We start from the raw sequence: 23,875 nt of genomic DNA on the forward strand, positions 1-23,875 counted from the left end.
TGTGACAAACAAAGGTGACAAATTTGTACATACCGGTGTATGTAATTCAACCATTATTAGATGTAGCTGGAAAATTGTTAAATTAAGAAGAACTTGACTAAACTTAAAATATATTAACTTATCATCAACCAAAAAATGAACCTGTAAGGCTTCCGCCATTTCTGAAAACATCAACAACAGGTCACAACTCGCAAACTCTGAGCTTACAGAACATTTCCACTTACAAAGCCGTGAATACCACAAGGAGGGGGCCATTGGACTACTATTGTGAACATGGTAAACACAACCCCACTTGAAGGCAGCATTTCTTGAAGACAGTTACAACTCTCTCAGATACAACTCTCATATACTGTAAATATGCAGCTGGACAAAGCTAAGTTTATAATTAACATTTTGTGTCTGTCCTGTGGACAGAGGCAGGCAAGCTGTTCTTCCCTGTTTTCAGCCTCTATGCTGTGCTAAGCTAACTAGCTGTTATGTTTACCATATATGCATGAGTGTGGTATCCATCTTCTTATAACTCCCAGCAACAAAGCAAATAATCCCATTTCCCAAAAATATCCAACAACTCCAGTTTAACATTACCACATTAACATTACTACATTATTGATCCCTTTTGACTCTTTTTGGAAACAGTTTGGGTTTAAAAGCACAACTGGGATTATAATAGCTACATTTATGCAACCTTTAAATTACTGTAGTTCCTAATTAATGAGGTCTATATATTGAATGAAACCTCCTCTTCTGGTCTCACTTAGAGAGCCTTCGGTGAGTATATAATGGATATTTATAGGAATATCTATGAGGGAGGTGAGCACCCCGCTACTAATAAATCATATTTGAATAAAGCATGCTGGTCATTCAATCATTTTTTTTCTTTTAGATTTTTTATTTAATCAATGTTACATTAAACTAACATAAATAAACATTTTTATGAACAAAAGGCACACAGTTCAAATATAAACAAAGAGAACGTCTGTACAGTTTGTCTCGATGAAACATGTCTACTGTCTCTGAGCGAGAGAGCGGTCCAAGAGAGATGTGTTTCAGGGGATTCAGGGTCTGTTGACAAAACGCTGCAGCAGCGTTGAGTCCCAGCGTGTAACTGTACACTCTTCAGTCCCCCGCGAGGAACAAAAGTGGTGGGCATGAAGGCAAAAAACGCTGACCAGGAACAGCACTGGCTTCATGTGAAACCTCTGCCTGGAGGTTTACAGTACACAGATGTCCTTTTAGAAGAGTTCAGCTGAAACTCACGTCCATTGTCTGGATGAAGAGGCCACAAGATTCATGTCCACTAAATTAAAAGATTCAAACACGCAGCACATAGACATGAACTAAACAAAAAACATGGGCCGACGGCTGGGTAAACACGCACTATGATGTGAAATGAGGGGTGGGGGGTCAGTGTGTGGAAGCTTCTGATTGGTTGGTTACTGCTTCCTCAGATTTATAATATGATCAGTTGGTCATTCACAGTACTGCCAAGATGCTAGCTGTCAACTTGTGTTGGGGAACCTTTTATCCTGATGTAGGGTTCATATACAGCTATTACAACTACTGATAAGTCAAAATGATAAGGGGACAAGGTTTGGCTTTTCCTGGATCTGCTCCAGATTATTAAGGTAGATAAATTCCTCGTGTGTCCGACGATCGCCACAAGGCTCCTGATTGTACTAGATGACAAAGTGTGTGTCCAGTTGAGTCTGATCGCAGCTGTTGCCAGTTGTCATCCACCTCTGAACACTCAATCAAACAGGTGTTGTTCTTTGCTAGTCCAGTTTAGTCCAGTTTAATCCGGTCTGTGGTTTCTTACAGCAGTCCAGTCTGGTTGGATCCAGTTAATAGCAGATCTGGATCATTAAGTATTTGCAAATATATCTTATAATTTGTTTTAACCTGTTTGGAGCACAAGTTTACACTAAAAAGTGATTCAGAGAATTGGTTACTGTGATAATCATGTCCATGGTTTTCATGGTCTAAACTTTGTTCCTTTTCTTTGTTCCTGTGCAGCAAACTCCACTTATCTAGAGCTTGAACAGACTAAAACAAACTATTTGCAAACACTGATAGATCCAGGTGTGATCCAGGGCTTAGACAGCGACTGTGCTGGGTACCTCCTCGTAGTGAATGATAAAGTAGGGGTAACTCTGGTCATCGTTGAAGATTACGTAGATCTGGGGGTCCACCCAGTTGTCCACACAGGAGTCATAAAGGTCACTGGAGGGGTCACGGAGGTTGATGGGTGGAGGCCGCCGCATGGAGGGATTTCCTACAGTAAACCTGTACACACACAACAAAGAGGATCAGGGTTAGTCTGAGCTAATTAATGTGGCAAGTAAAGATCTTTGTAGATCCTTGTTCAAGGCTAATAAACAGATTTTCATTGAGCTCTGCATGTCTGGAGTTTCAGAGCAATAATTTACCATCTAAAAAGACACCTGTTTTAAATTGAATGATTACAAGACCGCTGCTCCTGTGTTTTAGGGGTCCTTAAATAATATAAGCATATGCTGTAGGTGCATGAAATGAATGTACTGTAAGTACATGAAATGAGCAACACACTGTTACCAGTTTGTTTTTCCTCTCTTTAATATTTATGCCAGACCCATAATCCATCAATCTTTGCACCTCGTTCCCTGGGGTCATAAATAAAACATATTAAAACAAGAACACTGTCAGCTACAGATAAAGATAGTGGGAGGAGACTTTAAAGAGTCTGTATGCCAGATATGGTTTCAGACAGGAGAGTTAACCACACTGTAAAGATAACTTCTTTATTGGGGCTCAGGTCTGGAGGCAATGTCTCTGCCTGTGCTGTGGCACAGCTTGAACTCAGGTTTAGTGTGATGTGTGCGTGTGTGCGTGTGTGCGTGTGTGCGTGTGTGCACTGTGTTTCCAAACCACCGCACCATCCTCTGGGCACACCACAGACTGTCTGCTGCAGCATAACAAAGCTGGTGATGTATGATGGGTTCAGACAAATCAGCTGTTTTACATGTGTGCCTCTAAATTTGACTTGCATTTTTAAGGAATGGGAGTAGCAGGATGCATAGCATGACTGGGTGATGGTTTATGGAAAAGAGCCTGCAGTTCTTCATCATCTAAATTAACGCTGTATATTTAATTCTGAAACACTAAGAGTGAGGGAGCAGTATGGTTGGAAAGAGCTGTTATTTCAGCACAAGTATGTGCTGGAGGCAACATATTTGGCAAACACACCAAATAGCATATTCAGGGACACAAAAACATGTAACCCCAAAAACACAAGGACACATCAGGCCTTAATTTAGCATTTACCAAACTATGTTTCCTCCAGCTAACACCTCAAACCAAAGCATGGGGATCTTAGCTAAGATCTGCCTCTGGAATAAGGCTCATACCACAAGTACTGAGAAACTGCAATTTAGGCGATAGGCAATATGACGATGTATATACTGTGAGGCGAAAAACTTGTCAGACATTTTGATATATTGCTTACGATAAAGCAATTATCCCTCGAAATTAGGTTATTGCTGGCCATGTTGTTAATCAAAGGGACTGTTTTAAAGCCCTACTGGATATGCAGGATTTTAAATGTGTACGTTGTTTAATATTTAATTTACTGAATTAGCCAAAGCCAGAAAGTGTAGAAAAGTGTCTCAATTGAATTTCTTGAAATGTACTTTATCACTATGTATTCTTTATCTACTATATATAAACCATGTGATTTATTCCTGTGATCAAGTTGCATGTAAAAGAATGGCATCCACAATCAAAGTAATCTGCAAAATACAGCAGCCTGCACACACCTGCCAGTGAGAACTTTGGCCAGGAACATGCAGTGGACTCCTTTGGGCGAGCGCTTGGAGAAGTTGTGGGAGTAGACAGCCTTGCGAGCAAAGTAGGAGCCCTGGCCAAACATGGTTGCGTGTTTGCCGCAGACTCGTGGGTCGAAGTTGTGCTTGCAGATGCCCTCTACCACGTCGGCCGAGGTGCCGTGGAAGAGGTGGCGCTCACTCAGCAGCCGGTCCATCTCTGACATACGGCGAGACATATACTCCTTCTTCCTGTTAGAACAAACAGAGACAGAGGGTGAGAATTAAAGTAATAAAATAAACAGTCTTTCAGTGCTTAAAGACTTACAGAGTTTCTGTAATTATTTTATACTTTTAAATAGACAGAAAGAATAAAATAAACAGATTAAAGGGATAAACATTAAAAACACAGAAATATAAACACTGTACTCTTTAATTCTTTAAAACAAACATGGCAGAGCTCAGTTGATGAATTAATAAACGGCTAAGAGCAGCCCTGCTATTCAAATGTAGAGATCACAACCTTGTTTGTTCTAAAACCTGTTAAGAACATTGAGCCTAATCTGTTTCTTAAGCAACACACACACACACACACACACACACACACACACACACACACACACACACGCACACGCACGCACACGCACGCAGCTCGTTTGATGTGAGCGGATCAATCAGGCATGCAGAGGAGAAAGCATTTCGAGCCACATAGGCGGTGACCCAGGCATGAACTCCCATGACCCTGCAGCTTGTGACCTGACACAGGCCAACACTGCACGCATGCAAGCATGTACACACACACAAACACATACTTCGGTTTCCTACTATCCAATTTTAGGGTCCGTGATGTGTTTTAAGATGGCAAGAGCGACGCAGCTTGCCTTTACATAAACAACTAGCCGTTCATATGCCAATACACACACAGACACGCAAACAAGCAGTTATGGTTTCCCTGTCATAACTAGAGTGTGGGAAGAGGAAATCAACTGACATTCAAAAGGGGCATCACTTTCAGAGTCTCTATGACACACACGCACTCACACACTCACACACACACACACACACACACACTCAGTCATTGTGAAACTACCGGCCGGTGTGGGAGAGTAACTGTCACAGCTGATAGGACATGCCATGCTCTAACCACAGCGGTTAACCCACTGTGTTCACGACAGGAACAGCATCATCACCAAACATCTCTCCATCTGCCATGTTCACACACCACTGTGGACTCATTCTCACGAAGTCCAACACAGCTGGTCTCATTTGCCCAATTATCTTCCTCTTCTCACACTCTTTCACATCCTCCTCATATATGTTATTTTTTGTTTTTTTAAGTGGTTGTAATTCTTGTTCCTGTCTGCATGTCAATACAGAAATCTGGATTAAAAGGTTACCAATGCATTCATTTTCCCAGCAGCTAAATATGTAGAATAGAATAACAAAATAATACAACGCAACACCAATATTTTAGCACTTTGGGTCCGTATCACATAGCAGACAGGTTTTTGTGCTTATAACTAGAAGACTAACAGAAAATATCTCCAGCAATGAGGGAGTTCTTTGAGAAAAGAAAGTAAAAATGCTCCCTATGCATGGCTCACCTCTTGTACTTCTCCCAGAGGAAAGGGTTCTGCACACGCAGGATCTTGATGATCCTGAACTTGGTTTCCGACACAGTCTTGTGGAATAGGCTGTACACCGTCCGGAAGCTGCGATCTTCGCGGGACACCGGCACCTGCAGGAAGTCCTGGCTCATCGTCATGGGCAACCATGTCTCAGGAAAAAGACTGGGTGGGTTGGTGCTTGTTGGCGAGAGGGGGTGCGACACGGAGAGATCCATCGATGAGGATGACAATGAGGAGGAGGAAGAGGAGGAGGAGGAGGAACCGGGAAGAGGAGATGGAGAGAGGCCACCCAACGTCCTAGAGAAGAGAGAGAGAGAGAGAAGTAAGCATAGTGTTATGATTGGAGCAAAAATATGGAGGTCAAGTACAATTTACAGCAACAGTTTAATCGATCTACAACTGTACCTACAGAAGTAGATGAATGAGTTTACAACACTGACAGTAAATCACACAAAAACACATACAGACAATGCATACATACAGTTAAGCCTTCAACATCAAGTCATTGATTCAGTCATTTAATTTAAGGAGGAATTGAAAAGTTAATACTTAAGGACTGCTGCTTAAAAAAACAAGACATTTAAAGAAAGTATTTTCATACCTTTTATTGGCTAAACAATTTATTGAAAAAGCTCTCAACAGATTAAGTATGAGCCCTGCTGTATTTGTGTATTTCTTTTACTCAAATAATTTAGTGCTGATAGTGAAAAACCATGCTAATTTGTTCAGTACGTTTAATGTTTGTTTTGTTTTGTATTTTAAAGTACAATTATTTGTTTGTGTTAATAACTAAAGAGTTTTAGGCAGTACAAGGCAACAGATGAACATGCAGGGATGTGACTTTCATCAACTGACACAAGGACACAAATTAACACATGTAGATTGATCAAAGAAAGAGGAACAAATTCCTCTGGAAACCAATCAAATTCAACATAACCAACTTAAATAACTGTCTAATTCTCTTTAATTAGTCTTTTCACATAGTTCTACCCAATATGAAATTAAATTAAGTGTTACCTACAACGCATTCTCTTTTGCTCCTCAACACTATGAAGAATAAAAACTGTGTATACCTCTGGCCTCATAAAGTGAAAAAAGACACTATTGTTGTACTTTCTGTCACATTCCTTCTTATAGGCCTTCACATACAGTGTTCACGCCTGCTGAGGGTCAGTGACAGCAACGTCCCAGGTCAGCTCATTTTTTAGCAGCAAAAAGCGTTAAGGACAAATCACATTGTGCTACTCATCTCTTCTCCTCCACGTGTTTCCAATCAAAGCTTCATCCTAACGTAAAACATAAAGCGTCCTCTGGTGCAATGAACCAACAACAAGTCTGTGCTTCCAAAATCATATCCCGCCAGCGGTCAACAATGAGATAGTCTACAGCAGCCGTCAGCGAACCAAACAAAACAACAGGGACTGTGCAAAAAATGAAACCCAGACAATAAACAAGACAACAGGGAGGCAAAGGAAGAGCAGGCGAGAGAGGGGGAGAGAGAGGGAGAGGGAGAGGGAGAGGGAGAGAGAGAGAGAGAGAGAGAGAGAGAGAGAGAGAGAGAGAAGAGGACAAGAACATGAGAGAGGGAAGGATAAATCTGCCAATTGCAGAGCTGTCATGAAGTGTCAGAGAAACTATTGTGTCTGGCATTTGAGTCAATAACGGTGGTTTGGCTGTCAAGTTATCGCTCTCTAAGTGTAAATGCTGTTAGTCCTATCAGCCATAAGAGAGAGTGCCTATGTGTATTGTCGAGTAACTGATCAGTGTGACTGAGTCAGCAAGACACTTTTCCTCATCTCCTTTTTCCCCCTCTCTTTTTCTCACTCTCTCTTATCTTGTCTGTCCGGTCTCGATCTCTCCCTGCAATCGATGTCTCTATTCCCTGTGTGCTTTGAAGAGATCACAGTCAGCCTGCTGCTGAAAACAAGTGTGAAATGAAAAGGGACAGATAACAAGAGAATGATGGAGTTGGGGAGGGAGAGAAGGAGGGGAAAGAGTGAAGAGGACAAAGATTAGGACAGATAACAAGGGAGGAAGGCTGGAAATAACATCATCAGGAAAAAAAACAGAGAGATGACAGGAGGAGAGGGAGGGAGTGAGGGAGTGAGGGAGGTGGAGTGCCAATCGAGCTAATGACCTCAATCTCTGAGGGTTTTTTCACACCTATAGTTCGTTTGCTTTGGTTGCTATCAGTTGATGGTCGGTTTCTTTCCACACAAAGAAAAATCCAAGCCAGCCAAAATCACCACAAGCCACGTGAGAGCGTTCACTCATTGGTCAGATGCGCCTGCTGCGGGAGCAACAACATAAACACAGGAAAAAGGTCCTGAAGGAGCTGGCCAAATACAATGTACTACAGTGTGCTAGTCCAGGTCTGACCTGGATTTATTCTCTAGCTAGTTGTTAGCAACTTTTTAATTTGCTCATCCGCACCCAAAATGCAACCATCACCTGGATATGGGAGCCATTTCGCTCAAACTTGAGAAGTACTAGTAGTAGTCCAGACAGGTTGATGTCTGATCACATTCCAACCACAAACAAACTACTCCAGGGATGGTTTGGTGTGGTTGTTTTGGTCTGCATCCGAGTGTGATTACCGTGTTCACACCTGCCCAAATGAATCTCACCCAGGGTTAAAAAGAACCACAGTTCAATTTAACCAGACTTAAAAGTGAAGGTGTGAAAACACCATAAGCCTAGCACACACCTGATGCAAACACCTGACGCAAAAACATTTACACAACCACACTCGTTTTGGTAATTTCTGGAAACGTTTAAAAAAAAAAAAAAAAATCACCTTTTTGGGACCTGCCTTTGGTCGCCATATTGTAACTTATTGAAGTCAACACACACCAAACAGATGAAAAAGTCCCAGAAATGAATCCCTTGTTCCAAATTCCTGCTCCCCACAGTCACATTTCACACTCCTTTACTCACCAGCTCTGTGTACCCGGTCTGGAAACCATTTAGACCTCTCTCTCTCCCTCTCCCTCTCCTCAGCCCTGCTCCCTATCTCACTGTCTCTTTCTCTCCCTGTCATCTGCTTCCTCCATCTAATTTTCACTCTCTTTCCTCCATCTCCTGCTCTCCATTTTGTCTTTTCATAGCTGCCAGACCTTGTACGAACAGCTCGTTCCCGTTGTGTTGGACACTGGCAGGACACTGCTACAGCAGCCAAGGAACTTGTTTTAGAAATATAACTGAGGTGAGGTAGATTATTTCACTGCTATTGAGAGAAGGGCAGCTGATAAATGAAACATTCCTGAAATCAGGTTATTTCCATTAGAAAAGTGATCTGATCTCATTCACATATTTTCTCACTAGTTTGGAGACAAAGAATAAAGACCAGCTTAAATGGCTTCTGTGATTATTTCTTGAATTGTGGACGCTCATAGGATTGATATTTTCTGTGTTTCTCCTTTCACCCTTTCTTTATCTGCTTGCTCTCCCCTCTTAGTGTATCTTTTGCCTCATCTGTTCTCGTTTGCCTCATTATCTCATTTTCCGTCTGCCTGGTTCGGGTCCACTTTGTTCTGCACAGGACAGCTCCTGTTTCCCGGTGACTGTTTGATTTGCCAAAAACCCTGAGCTGAAATTAGTGTTAATATGTGTTTCAAGTTCCGCTCGGGATGCCAGTGTGCCATGGTCAAGGAGCGGATTAAAGGTGAATGTGACTTTTGAGTACTCTGTGCTGAATACGACATTAGCATTGTGTACCGACCTCTGTGTGCCTCCCTGTCTCCATACAGAGACTCAGGACGCTCTCAGAACACAGAGAGCCTCAGGGAGACAGTGTATCACTGAAGAGCTTCCTTTCTCTCTGTGTGTGTGTGCATGCTTCTGTGCACATGTTGCTAGGCACTTTATCCAAAATCGAGGATTTTTATCTAACAGTCACTGTGGCTTCACATCCAAAATACTAAATGTTCTCTAACAAGGTTTGGACCTGAGTGCTAAACGATCGGCTCTGCCAGAGAGCACAATGGGAAATAGAAGCAGGGGGAGTGAAAGATAGAGACAAAGAGAGACTATCAATCAAGTGAATGACCTCTACCTCTCAACTGAGGACTGTCTGTTCCTGTCATGCTGCCTTTCTATTAATTAGTGGCAATTCTAAACCCCAGAGCTTATCAGAATAGTTTGTTATCCTGGTTAGACTATAATATGCGGCGCAGGAGTACTTTCTAGCATCTAAACAGCCTCCATATCAGTTTAAATGTCTTTACTTACTGTAGGTGGGGTGTGAGCATCACAGAGGACATGAACATGGGTCGCTTCTTGATCTGACGTCTAAATCCAAAGACGGCGTTCTGCTGGAAGCCCTCCCGGATATTGAGGATATACTGGTTCTGGAGCGTAATGAATCGCACCTCCTTAAGACCCCTCGCACTCGCCTCCTCAATGAGCTTCACCACCGGCTGTGAAGGAGAAGAAAGAAGATTGAGAGGAAGAAGAAGAGGAGCAGAACAGGATGAAGAAATAAGGAATTTAGACTTTTTTTTAAATGGAATTTGCCTGCATTTGGCTGTTCTGCATTTCTCTCTACGACAGAGGCAAACATAGCTGCCTCCTCCTCTACATTAAATACATAAAGGAGGAAGAAGGAGGCTGGCGAAATGTTCAGATAACCAAATGTCAAGGTGATAATGAGCGTAATCATGAAACACAACCTCACACACACACACACACACACACACACACACTGTTAGAAAACAGTCAATCTTTACTGATTTAGTGGAATAAATTGCAATTGGCTGTGGGCAGCTGTGTCACAAGGGGCATTTAGGTGTGTATATGTGTGTGTATGTGTGTCTAAATCAATCATAGCAGCTAGACAATTGATTGGTGTGGGCAGAGTTAATGCGTATGGCCTCGTGTTCATGAGCACGAACAAACAGACACAAAGTGCCTCACCTCAGAGTATTCCCTCCAGCCAAAGTTGTCTCTGCAGTAGTACTTCCACAATGTGTGACAGTTGGGGGTGGGGTTTGGGTTTGTTGCAGGCATAGCTAGAGGGCTTGGGGGAGTGGTCAGTCGTCGGATGCGGTCAAACTCCAGGTCACAAACTCGCATTGATCCAAAGTCAAGGGAAAACACTCGACCCCTGAAAAACACAGCAAGGATGAAGCATTGAAAGTTATTGCAAATGAAAGAAAACACAAGCTGTTGCAATCAACAAGGTATTATTCATGTTAAGATGGCCAGCTAACATGTGGCTGAGGCATGGTGATCTGGCAGTTAATTTGTCACAGTTTACGTTTTCATCAGCAGTCTCATATCTGGTCATGTGGCTACTGATGGAGCCTTCATTTAAGCTGAGTGTCCTGAAGCAAGACAAGTAACCAAACCTCCAATTACTGAGTCACTCATGACAGCATCAGCTACAGAGACATCACATGTCACATGTAAACAAGTGAAAAAACAAGAGAACTAACTATTTTTTTTTTGGGGGGGGGGGGGCGTTTTGATCAGCTCATGACTGTGGATCATGATGGTGTGTTAAAGTTGTTTTTTTTTAACGTTTAGGGAAATAGATCTTTCTTCAGAATTAGATGAGAAGATTGATATCACTCTCAATATGAAGCTACCTATAGCAGCCTGTTAGCTTAGCTTAGTATAAAGACTGGCAACAAGAGGAAACAACAGCTGGCCCAGTCCAGAGGTAAAAATAAAAACACTGTACAGCTCCAATATAGCTAAATAACTCATGTCTGATGGTTGTCTGGCAACTTTACAGTGATGACATTAAGTCTTTACCAAGAAATAGTCTGGCATATATCATCATTAAAGAACAGAATGTATCATTTTTACACTTTGGTTTTCCTACGTATTAAACAAACAAGATGTAATGTGTTAAAATATGTGAACTTTTTGTTACTTTCATTCAAAGCCATGCTACCTTTTTCCCTCTGCTTCTATTCTTTATGCTAAGCTAGGCTAATCACCTCCTGGCTCTAGCTCCAGACTAATATGCATAGACATGAGAGTGATAACGATCTTCTCATTTAATTCTTAGCAAGATAGCAAATAAGAGCTATCTGAACTATTCATTAAAAGCCTCTCATTGTTTCGCTAATTAGATAATTAAAGAGGGAGGTCAGGTTAAGATTAATTCTTACTAAACATGGGTTAACTTGGTTAAAGGTCAAGTACATCATTACCCATTACTGTTCACTAAACACACTTAATAAACTGAATTGTTAGCATCTGCTAAGTAAATAAATGTTGAAAACACATTCTTGTGCATACAACCTCCCTTAACCCCTCTCTGTCTTGACAACTGTAGGGTCAAAACCCTGTTGTGTGTGTGTGTGTGTGTGTGTGTGTGTGTGTGTGTGTGTGTGTGTGTGTGTGTGTGTGTGTGTGTGTGTGTGTGTGTGTGTGTGTGTGTGTGTGCATCAGTCTCTCTACATTAGTCCTCCATAGGGCCTCTGGCAAATCCTTTCTGGGTCAGACATAGCACTCACATAAATGTGGGCATCATAGACTAGCACGCTATGCCATGGACGGCAGACAGACAGAGATGCAGACACAAACACACACACCAACACAGACAAATACATATGTACACGTGTAAAACTCACAAAAAGCATGCACGCAGATCGCAGTGTTAATGGCCTCATTGATTTTTGCCAGGAAACTAATTGGATGAAATGTCAAAGGTCTTCTGTCTGAAAGTGTGTGTTTTTCTCTCTTTGAGGGAACCAATTTCAGTTGAAAACCAGCATTGTGAGGACATTTCTGTGTTGTAAGGACATTTTGGCCAGTCCTCACACCTTCAAAGGGCAATTAGTTGTGATGGTTAAGGTTCAGGTAAATGGCTGGGAAATGCATTATGTCACTGAGCGTCCTCTTAAAGACTAGTGTGTGTGTGTGTGTGTGTGTGTGTGTGTGTGAGTGAAAAACAGAGGTTGTGTTCTGGTAATGTGTACGCTTCAGATTTGTTGTAAATAAAACACACAGTCTTTAGATGTTTCCCATCTAAAAAACAGAGATGTTGAAAGAGCCAGAGAGAGAGAGAGTGAGTATGTGAGTGTAAACCTGATGAGTTATTAGTTCAACAGCCTGGAAAAGCGAAACCTCATATTATAATGGGTACAGTGCATACAAGTGTTCAGTTTCATCTACTGTGAGTGCAATTACTGGTCACTGAGGTTACACACACACACACACACACACACACACACACACACACAAAATCAGCTAGATGTTTTTCAAGCAGACATTACAGGAAATGATCAGTTTCAGTCACAGGGGTGACAATGAGATGCTGACTCATCTTACAAAAACATTAATACTGACACAAAAATACACATATACAAACACCAAACTATTTACTGTACACTACAGTCTCCGTTTCTGCTAAGTCACAGTGTGGCTGCATCTGTACAAGGAAGTGAAAGACACTCACTGAGCACATGCAGAAACAAAACAGTCACTGATTATCAGATCACCTGATTACCAGAAAGACGGGTACTGCAGATGTCCGCATGAGTTTTGGTTTTTCTCAACTATATTCAGGCATTCAAGTGACTGAAAGACATGTTTCCGTTTCATACAAAAGACAACAGAGAATTTAATTTGAATATAACAGACAGAGGTACGACAAAAAAAAAGAGAAAAAAAAGAAGGAAGGGTGATGGAAATGGGTGTTACAAAAAAAGACAAGGATACACAAGGATGAGAAAGGCAAGAAACCTGAGACAAATTGATTGTGAAAAACAGTACATCCTCTATTTCACCTCTGGTCAGCCTTCCTCTCATTGTTTTCTTCATTTATTTTCACTTTGTTCTGTCGTCTCTCTGTTAGGTTCCCTGCTTTTCTTTCACTGCTACTTTATCCCCCTGCATCTCTGTTCTTTGCATTTTCCTGTCTGAAAACAAAAGTACTCTGGATGCAGCTGCAAGACCCTCTTGCTGTCTGTTTTTTACTGTCTCTCAGTACAGAACAGTTTCTGCTTGTAACACTATGTTGTGATGACAGGAGCTTCTGTGTATGCGTGTTAGGGTGACTTCATGTTTTATTATGAGGAAGTTAAGTGAACTTTATCTCATTTATAGGTTTCCCACCTCACTGATTACCTCTTCTCACACACACTCACACTCTCACACTCACACACACACTCTCACACACACACACACACACTTACAAAGGTCTCTCCAGAGGTGTCAATCAATGTTTTTCACAGCGTCCTTCCCTCTCTCACTAAAAATAAAATTCCGCCGGTTAAATTAAGTGCACTGAGAATCGTGCTTTCAGCGTAGAAGCCAATCAAAAGTTGAAAAGAGACACTAGGAACACCCATTCTGGCAAGGCTGACGCTCAAGACCACGCTTGAAATGTCAGGCTGCTTCAAGTTTGTGCAAAAGTGTACACGGCTTCAACTGAAAATGCAAATTCAAAAGAGCAGATTTGGAGGGGTGTTTTTTTGTTTTACAGGAAAAAGACTGTTAAGGGAGCCAGACTGCTGGCTTGGCAGAGGTGTTGGTGTGCTAAAGGTGAAAAGAAGCAGGCCCTTGCGCAAAAAAAAAGAAAAAAGAAGCATGTGGTGCTAAAAAAGCACTGGCGAACCTGCTTCTGCGTTTGTGCCAGGAAGCTCCCAGGTGTGAATGTGTGGATTTGTGCTCAGTGTGAGGCAGGGTGTTTAGAAAAAAATAGAAGAGCGAAAGCATGTCCAGCAAAACCTTTCCCTGGGTAAATAAAGGTTAAGAAAACTCACTGCACTGTCAAAATGGCTGTTAATCCCCCGCACTGCCTTCAGCACACACACACCTTTGAACTTTCTCACGGCTGCACACACAAGGACCCGCATACCAGCATCAGTCATGCTATTGTGAACGTCAGACTAGGGGAAAAAAAGAAAATAACACGAGCACTCACTCTCACGAGCACGCATACACATACACATACACACATATATACACACACACACACACACACACACACACACACACACACACACACACACACACACACACACACACACACACACACACACACACAATTCTTTTGACAGATTCATGTACACACACGCAAACTTCATCCAGTCACGCCTAGATAAGTCAGTCAACCAAAGCTGCTGACGAAGGCTTCTCTCACTCACACACTCATACACTCTCACACACACACCTTGATGTCATGAGTTGGTATTATTTCCTCATAACGCTGTTCCTGTTTTCTATTTAAATGTGCTTCATTACATTTAGTTTTTTAGTTCTTATGGGTGTCAGAACACACACACACAGAAAAAAGTACACTGGTGTCTCCTGCATGTCCTGGACCGTTCCTGTCAGAGAGTGTGTCTGTCCTTCACTACAGCAGATCATTAAGCTTATAGTTCAGGGTGTCCTATCCCTCAGTGCTTTAACCTTCGCTTTGAAGATCTGAACCTGTCCAAGGTACAAAATGTGAGAGAGACAGGGTGGCAGATGGTCAAATAAAGGAGTCTGACGTGAAAAATGACATATAATAAACATAATAAAAAGGGAAGAGCTGATAGAGAAGAAGGATACAACAAGATACAAAGAGCAATAACAGGCCTCACTAAGAACACACATTTCCACACCTCGTTAGGCCCTTAAGGGACAATTGAGAGTTGAAAAAGTGATAAAAAAAGGGAGTGAAAGAGGGGTGAGTCAGGGGAATGTAAAAGATCCAGTGAGAGGGAAAAAAAAGGAGTAAGAAGTGGAGAGGAGAAAAGGGGATGCGAGGATAAAGGCAGACTCTGAGTAATAAGAGGCAGAGCGACCCAGACCTCACCCGACTGATTCATGGCATGGGCTGTCTGACACGTCACAGCCACACACACACACACACACACAGAGAGAGAGTGGACACATTAATTCTGATTATCCAAGATCACCACACACAAGACAAATTCTCACAGACACAACCACCATTAATTTTTTTTTGATTTGGGACATAAAAACACAATAAGCTAACGTGGAATCCCCCCGCGATATAAACACACAGGCACTCACAAACACACAAAACACACACACACACCTTTGTGCCAGGTCGCTCTGCCCTTGGTGCTGGGTGACTCTTTATGTCAGTTAATGACAAGCAAGGCTTTTATTACCTGGCAGACAAAAGAGCCCCTTTCTATGTCAATCTCTCGCACACACGCACGCACATGCGCACACACACACACAGAAACTCGGCGTGGTTAAGTGAAAATCAGCTAGATGTTTTTCTAGCAGATATTACAGGAAATGGGTTTAATTGTGAAAGTTGAAAATTTCTGCCTTCCTGTAAATAACTAAGATCACGTAATACTCTTCAAATCAGACAAATAAAAGCACAGATGTTATCCCCCCCTCCTTCCACTCACTGACTCACTCACACACACACGCAACAGCATAAATCTGTTAATAAACAACTGTACATCCGAAGATTATTACAGTATAACTTTTAGAAGTGATGACTGTGACATTCCTCCTGGAAGTCTGGAGGATTAGCCAGACTTCCAGTCCTGCTTATCATACGGATGGGATTAACCTGTGCTATGGATCATACACACATGGGAACGGCTCGGCACAGAACACACACACACATGTAAAAGTACAAAAAGCCGTACAGCACATATTAAGACACGCAAAAATGCCTGTATGTTTTTTTTCCTGTCCCATTCCTCACAACACGGCAGAACGCAAAGCAGAACTGTGTTGCCATACCGACAGTCAAGTTTGTTAAGTCATCTGCTGATCTTTAGATCGCTAACAATGTTATCATTTGGCTGTGGTAACCACGGTGATGCTTTCGCCCTATGTGAGTATGTGTGCTTACGTGCATTAAGAGATAGGCTGGATTGCATTTCTAAAGAAAAGTATCAAAAGAGCTCTCACACACACCCAGCACAGCACAAAGCTTCCAGTAAATGACTGAACTGAGAGCTGAATAACCAGAACAGTGTGAACGCTGACTTTCTCCAGTCAAGATCACCCTACAGGAGTTTATCCAGCCTCAACGTGTCACTGAAACTAACTATTCAATAATATTCACATTCAGCAAAGACAGGCAAGCCACACATTTTCAACCCTGACCTGTGGCTGGAAATAAACACTGAATTGGAAGAGAACAACGCTGCAATGCTACTTCTTCTAAAACAGGAATTAGCCAGTGTTTACTTATAGCAGATGATTGGCTAAACAAGCAAAACTTGAAAACCTTTGTATGAACCTGGGAGTGGTATTTGTTGTGGAGGTCGTGTGTTTCAGGAATGAAAATGTTTTTCAAACAGTCAAACTGGTTTTAGGGTCAGGGTTAGAAAAACCTTTGGTACAGATGAACACCTTGAAAAATGTAGGAGTTCCCAGGCAACAGGACAGGTTATGATACAGAACAGATATTAATAGAATTGACTTGTTGTAGGTTAAAGGCCTCCACTTCTACATGAGTCAAATTATAAATGGGTTGACAATATCTGGAAAAGCATAGTCTGTGTCTTCAGAATATTACACATTCATTTGTCTAGAGTTGCAGAGATTAGGCAATTAATGGATTAGTTGTCAATAACTTAATCTACAACTACATCGATAGTCGATAAATTGTTTGGAGTCGTTTAAAAAAAAGTACACTGAATATATTTATGTTGTGGACTGTTGATCAGGACAAAACAAGACATTTGAAGGCATCATTATGGGCTTTTGGAAACATGAATCAACATGTTTCACCATTTTCTAGCATTTCATAGATTGAACAATTAATTGCCAAAATGAGAAATAATCAACAGATTAAATCAATAATAAAAATAATAGTTAGTTGCAGCCATGCTTTCGACCAAAGCAACTGACAATAAGTTTATTTCTCTTCAGTTTCAGTGATTATCTTAAAAAGTAACGTTCCATGGGACTTCTAATGAAATCACATCCAAACTAATGATTAACTTAACTAATAAAATATCTGAAATAAATAACCCTTTGCTTACAGCTTCTAAAGATAATAGTGTGTTTGCTTTTCAAAACATTAACCATGTAAATTGTTAATGTAAATGTTTAGTTCACATTTCAAACTTGATGACAAATAACTTATGCCCAATATATAGAAGATTAATGAACTAACAACTATTTCCTTTGTCAATTAAACTGCTGATTATTTTCTCAATCAATCAGTTAGTTGTTTGGTCCATGAAATGTCAGAAAATGGTGAAAAATGCAGATGACTGTCTCTTAAACCACCTTTACCTTCAATGTAATGCTACAGCTATTGTGGCGTTCCTAGTTTCTGTTGAGTGAGCCAGATGGTCCTGTCTGACTGAGTGTAACACATTCAAAAAGTCTTTGAAGAATCTGGGTTGACATCACCAGGTGCATATCCTGTTTGTGGAGCAGTATGCATAGACTTCAGTTGAAAACATGAGTCAACTTCTAAGACACATTCAAATCATTGTGGACAGTACACCCACACAAACTGTAGGTTTACAGTTGTAAACAAAGACAAACACACATGGCCAATCAAAAGGTGTGGGTAAATCATGAAGCCCTAGAAGCTTCAGTGGGGTGTGGTCAACAGATTGAGGGTATAATGGTGTAGCTGTATCATTGACTGTGACTACACAGTGCACTTTTAACCCCATTCAGACAATAACGTTACTGAGAAACTGCTTAAATTTTCTGATGACCTGAACACATGACCTTAAGATAAGTCTACGCCTTAGTCAAACAATGACCATCTGCTGTGTGTTTGCTGATTTTTGGCACATGTAAAACAGTTAAACTACTCATCAGTGTCTTTCTGCACACATCACTAGAACTGAAACAATGACACAATAAATCGATCAACAGAAAATGGATATGCAACAATTCTGATAATTGTTAATCATGTCATTTCTTCTCTAGTTCTAGTATCTCAATTTTGATGATTTACTGCTTTTCTTTATATGCTAGTAAATTGAATGCATTTGGGTTTGGGACTGTTGGTTGGACAAAACAAACAGTGATAGTGGACAACATTGTAGACCGAACAATTAATCAAGAAAGATTAGTAGTTGATGAAAATCATCATCCTTAATCATCAACACTGATAAATGGCAACTGTTTTGATAAACTATTAATTAATTTAGCTGTTTTAGCAAAAATGACAAAGGTTTGCTCTTTCCATCTCCTCACAGGTCATGATGTAATGCTTTTCTTTGTCATTCATGACAATAAACTGGATATGTTTGTCTTTTGGACTTGGATAAAAACAAAATATCTGAAGACCTCTGGCTCTGGATAACAGTCATGTTTCACTACTTTCTAACATTTCAACAAGTAATTAAGAAATTGTCAGATTAATTAATAATGAAAATATTTGTTATTTGAAGCCCTGAATGTTACAGAAAAAAGTTATTTCTGACGCCGGAAAAATAAAACATATTACGGCAGCATTTAGGGAGATAATCATGATAATCAAGAAACTCTGACTTTGTAATGTAGACCACTGTGGAGCGGACATCTTTCGTTATTAGAAAAAGTGAATATTAATGGAATAAATTCATTAACCAGCTTTTTTAGAATAAGGTCAATGTCCATGTGCCTGTTGTATGTAGTGCTCATACATGACTCTGCATGCACGCAGTACAGCTCAACAGGAAACCGTGCATGCTCCTTTATGTCACCCCACTGGGGCTTGCCAAATGCTTGCATGTGTGTGTATCTATGTGGGTGTGTGAGAGAGTGAAAGAGAGGTTTATCTCTGTCTGCTAAAAGGCGTGCGTGTGAGCACTGCAAGCCACTCAGCTCCTCTGTGCAGCCGATTCGTGTGAGCATCTGCGTGCCAAGCAGTGCGTGTGCGTGTGTACACAATTGTGTGCATGTCTATGACCAAGGGAGGGGGAGAAGCTGCCAAGTGCGTCTGTGTCAGTGACCGCACAAGGCAACTGAGGGTCATAGAAGTTCACAGCTTTCTGCCAAGTGCTGTAAAGCCTGGTTTGGACAGAGCTCTAGCCAATCAAAGGGCTGGGTTTTGGGAGCAGGGAAATACAGGAAATAGATAAGAGATATCAGGATAGGGAGACGGAGTGCCATACCTACACAAGGGCATGACAGCTGATACGATAATTCAAATAAAGAGATACAAGTTGAGTACATATTAACTGGAAGTGTTGTGAAGGCTAAACACACACACACGTAGACAGGGGATCAACTGCGCTGATACACACTTTCACACATGCATAAATAAACCACATTTACGCTATTAAGGAGCGTGAAAAGTAACACTCATACGGGCACATTCACTTGGCCGCAGTCCATCAGCTGCACATGAACAGAACAGCTGCAGTGTCAAAGCTTTCAGTTTGTCAGCACTGGTGAAACCGAAGAGGAAGCTCAGGCCCGGTGTCTACTGTTTCCAATACACACCAAACCAGAAGTAGCTTATCATTCACGATCAGCCTATCAGCTTACTGTACCATTGTTGCCATGTCACAGGTACCTATCAATTTACCACACAGTAGCCTTTTCAGCAGTACTTACAACAATTCGGTGTACTGGTGTGTCTGCTGTATTTCCAGCACTGTATTGATCCAGTGAGAGGATTTCAGAAAAAAAGTAAAGCCTATAAATTTAAAGTCAGCAAATGTAGGATTGGAAACTAATAACCGAATTGTGGTTTCATTTCCTGTTTTAAACTGATTGAATTGAAAGTGAATTGATCCAGAAGTAAGATCCAAAACAGAAATACAGAAACAGTCTATTGCTGCTTCCCTACACAGTAGGATGCTGTATCTAACCAGAGGGCTTGTATTATCTTCAGAATATAATGATGTAACCTGCAGGTTAAACTCTGCGGTTGGTGGAATACTTACTGAAACTTGAGCCTGACTTGCTCATTGTCCGGGTTGCAGTACAATCTCTCCAGCTGTTCCTGGGATTCATCTGCTATGCTCTGCCACGTCTGACCACTACTCCGGCGGATCTGCCAGTGGTAGGGCAGAACGGTGTGATGGTGGGCACAGTCATTACCATAAGCACACTGTCCCTGGAGGAAATCCACACAAATGTCCACTGAGTCTGACTGGTGTGTATGATACTGAAGCTGGGTGAGGAGCTCGAAAACCAGGTCCAGGGAGGCCTCTTCGCTTTTATCCTGAAATAACACTCCTTTGTCAGTCTCAGGGGCCTGCAGGAGGAGGGGGTGGGGGGCCTGGACGCCAGCACAGTCTTTAACTTGAAGGCTTTTTGCCCCAGAGGTTAAGAGGTCATTGCTTTTGATGGACCCCTCCTGGTGAGGAACCTGGGGTGCAACTATGGGAGGTATATCCCTGCTGGCGGGCGTTATTGTCACTGTGCTCCCAACCGCCCTGAGGCCAGGTTTTAGCTGAAAGCAGCGGCTGTCGGGGGTAGGATCGGTGATCTTGGGTCTTTCCCCTCGCCGCTCTGTCTCCTCCAGCTCTGCAGTAGTATCAGCTATTTCCACGTCACCGTCCCGGGTCATCAACCCCGGAACTCCAGCCCCAGCTGTGGTATCGCCAGCAGCTGCCGGGTCTTTCAGACACACCTGGCCAATGCAGTTCTGTTTCACCACAACCGCTGTGCAAAGGTTGCCTGGAGTCCGGCCAGGCTGGTTTCGGGGAACAAACACCCCATCCCCAGAGACCAGCGTATCTGTGCTCAACAAAGTGGTCAGAATAGGGTCCTCCAGGGCACGGTGGAGGCATTTGGCATCCAATTTCCTCTGCTTCTTTTTAAAATAAGGTTTCACCAGAGGTATTTTGTCCGCCAGTCCCACTATCTGCTGTTCCGTGAAATCTTCCCCTTCGTCCATATTCAAGCTCACATCCAGGGAGATCCCAGTCGGCACACCTTCTGTGGATTTCTGGAGAATGTGCAAAGTTTTATCCATGGTCCCCTCCTAAACCCAGACAGTCCTGAAAGAAAGAGAGAAGGAGAGAGAAAGAAGTAGTCATCAAAGATAACACCTATAATCCTATAACCTCAGCTTCCAAGGTGAAGTCATCCTGGCACATAAAGGGATGATTAATAGGTTGCTTGAACGAGCTGTAAAAAAAAAACAGTGACAAGTCGTCTTTCCTTTCCTGGGAAGGAAAACCCTCGCCCTCTATATGCTGAAACGAAACCTGTTTAACCCCTGCGACAGAAGCTAGACTGGTCTGGTCTCTTAATGACCCTGCAGATATGACAGGGTTATTACAGTAACAGCCACCGTGACGATGTGCTACCCACTGTTGAGCACAGACACATTAAAAGCCTTTATAGGGATATTAAAGCCTGATATAGTGATTCTCGTTTTCGGAATTAGAAAAAAAAAGCTTCAGCCTATTGCAGGCAGTAAGTGAAGCGGAAAATATATTACTTAATCCTGCTGGGAGAACTTGAGCACAGTCACCAGCTTCATTAATCATATAAAAATGAGGATTATATAATTGGGCTGTTTCTTTTTGCTTTTTACTCGGCTGTCTTTGGTCTCTTACTAACGTCATGCCCGCAATTACAGCTGCGCCTCCAAGCAGGAGAGATAAAATCACCAGTGTAACAAAACCCCTCTCTCTCTTTCTCTCTCTCTGTCTCTCTCTCTCTCGGGACTATATATTTTGATCACGGGAGTCCGATACACGGCCCCTACAGTCTACGTGCCGCTTACACATCGCTGCCCGAGCAAGTTTGCACGTAGGCTACAGCCGACACACATACACACAAACACACACACACACACACAGCCTACCAGCCACTGCGGCGGAGCAGCGACAAAAGATAAACTGAGAGCCCCGGAGCTTTATTTCACAGCGTTGCTACGACAGTTTTTCTCCTCGATAAGAAACATTTATTGAGCAGAGTCCGAGCTTTAACTGCACCGTACACAATGTAATAACCAACACTGCAGCACAGGCTCGCTGGCTCGTTTGTCGGATACTAGCTTAGCTTTCTTTTCTACAGTCGACTCAGGAGGGACAAACACTTTCTCTTAAAACACCAAGACGATAAAAAAAAACCCTACCTGCGCGATAAAGTCCGCCCCTCTCCCCCCAGTCTCGACACTCTTTGGTGGGTAAAATCCAGTCCGCACATCTGCGGAGCTCCGTATCCAGTCTGGACTTAATATTATCCGTGTCTGGACGAGACTGTTGTCCGTATAGGTTGCTCGTGTCCCTCTGCCGGCCCCGCCGCTCTCATGCTCTGTTTCTATTTCATGCTGTCTGTCCCTCTCTTTGTGTCTTTCTTGCCGGGTAGAAAGGCGCTGAGGAGCAGACGGAGACCGACAAAGAGCGAAGCACAGCTGTGGCGAGAGACGCTCTGCTTGCCTCCCGGCTCTGCACAGCCAGAGCCCCGCCCCGTAACCTGGTCAGAGGCGGGGCTTCGATCCGGAGAGAGAGGGAGGGAGAGGGAGAGAGAGTCGTCTGGTGGTGGTCGTAAGAAGCTGCAGGAGTGTGGGAGAGAGAGAGAGGGGGGGGGGGGGGGGGCGTAAAACTGCTCATTGCATTACGACATACAAGCATCACAGCACACAAACAACAGCAAGGAAGTTATATTTTGATCTTTTACTGAAGTAAAATAAAGTAAAAATGTCAATAAAAGAAATTATCAGCAAAATGTGCTTTTATACAGTACATACCCACATTAACCTGTTAGGGGGCCCCAGATTTTTTTTTAAAAAAAAGAAAAAAGACTGTGGCCCTGATGACCCACCCTTACCAATACGTTTGTCCTGGAGTTCTCAGTAGTGCACATTCTCAAAAACACTTATTCCTATGGTAGACTAATTCTTCTGGACCTGTGCCCAGGTTTTCTGTGAGTCAAGTATCTTGATTCAATTCAATTTGTTTGCAGGAGCACGCCACCCAAATCAACAAATACACCACAGTTGACAGGAGAGAAGGAACAAATCACATTAATAGAGGCAGTGAAATGATGCAGTTTGATTAAACACTTTATTTAGGAACATGTATCATGTGAACACAATATAAATGAAAATAAGATCTGAATACTACATTTTGTAACACGACCCCTTAACCCCAGGGACCCCTGTAGGTTTGGGACCTTGAGGCACTTCTTACCATCTCCACCTGTGTGGTAATTCAGACCTGCTCATAGTAAAATAATTGTGCTTCTTACAATCGAGAATACAACCACCAAATTATATACATTTGGTACAAAATGGCATCGCAAAGCTTGTTCCTATTAATGATTTCCGATTTGTCTATTAAGCTTTAACAAAATATTTAATTAATATTAATGAAGCCATTAGTTACAACTCTGTCCAAAGTCACCCTGTTTGTTGCCTGCCACACCCTTGTTGTCTTTATTGTGAACTAATCTTTGTGCTTCCCTCTGTATTCCAGAGATTCCATGATTAGTTCCTTGTGTATTTATACCTAAGTTCTTTGTCAGTTCATGGTTAATGTATCCTGGTGTTTGTTGTCTTTTTGCTCCTCATTTTTGCTCCTTGTATATCAAGTTAGCCACTTCCATGCTTGTCTTTGTCTGCCAGTAATCAGTCTGGCAAATAAA

General features: G+C 42.1%; 1 protein-coding gene across 1 annotated transcript; it reads right to left on the reverse strand.

Moving 5' to 3' along the window:
- Positions 1 to 868: 868 nt before the first annotated feature.
- On the reverse strand, positions 869 to 22,628 carry tiparp (TCDD-inducible poly(ADP-ribose) polymerase). Its single transcript, XM_053320509.1, has 7 exons — positions 22,365 to 22,628; positions 20,215 to 21,276; positions 10,340 to 10,529; positions 9,656 to 9,843; positions 5,402 to 5,722; positions 3,792 to 4,049; positions 869 to 2,283 (listed from the first exon to the last, which is right to left on the reverse strand). Exons 2-7 carry the CDS (start codon positions 21,249 to 21,251, stop codon positions 2,094 to 2,096), a joined length of 2,184 nt encoding a protein of 727 aa, XP_053176484.1. The 5' UTR covers positions 21,252 to 21,276; positions 22,365 to 22,628; the 3' UTR covers positions 869 to 2,093.
- Between the last annotated feature and the right edge of the window lie 1,247 nt (positions 22,629 to 23,875).

This window comes from Scomber japonicus, chromosome 6, assembly GCF_027409825.1.
Source record: "Scomber japonicus isolate fScoJap1 chromosome 6, fScoJap1.pri, whole genome shotgun sequence".
In the NCBI taxonomy this organism is placed as follows: domain Eukaryota; kingdom Metazoa; phylum Chordata; class Actinopteri; order Scombriformes; family Scombridae; genus Scomber; species Scomber japonicus.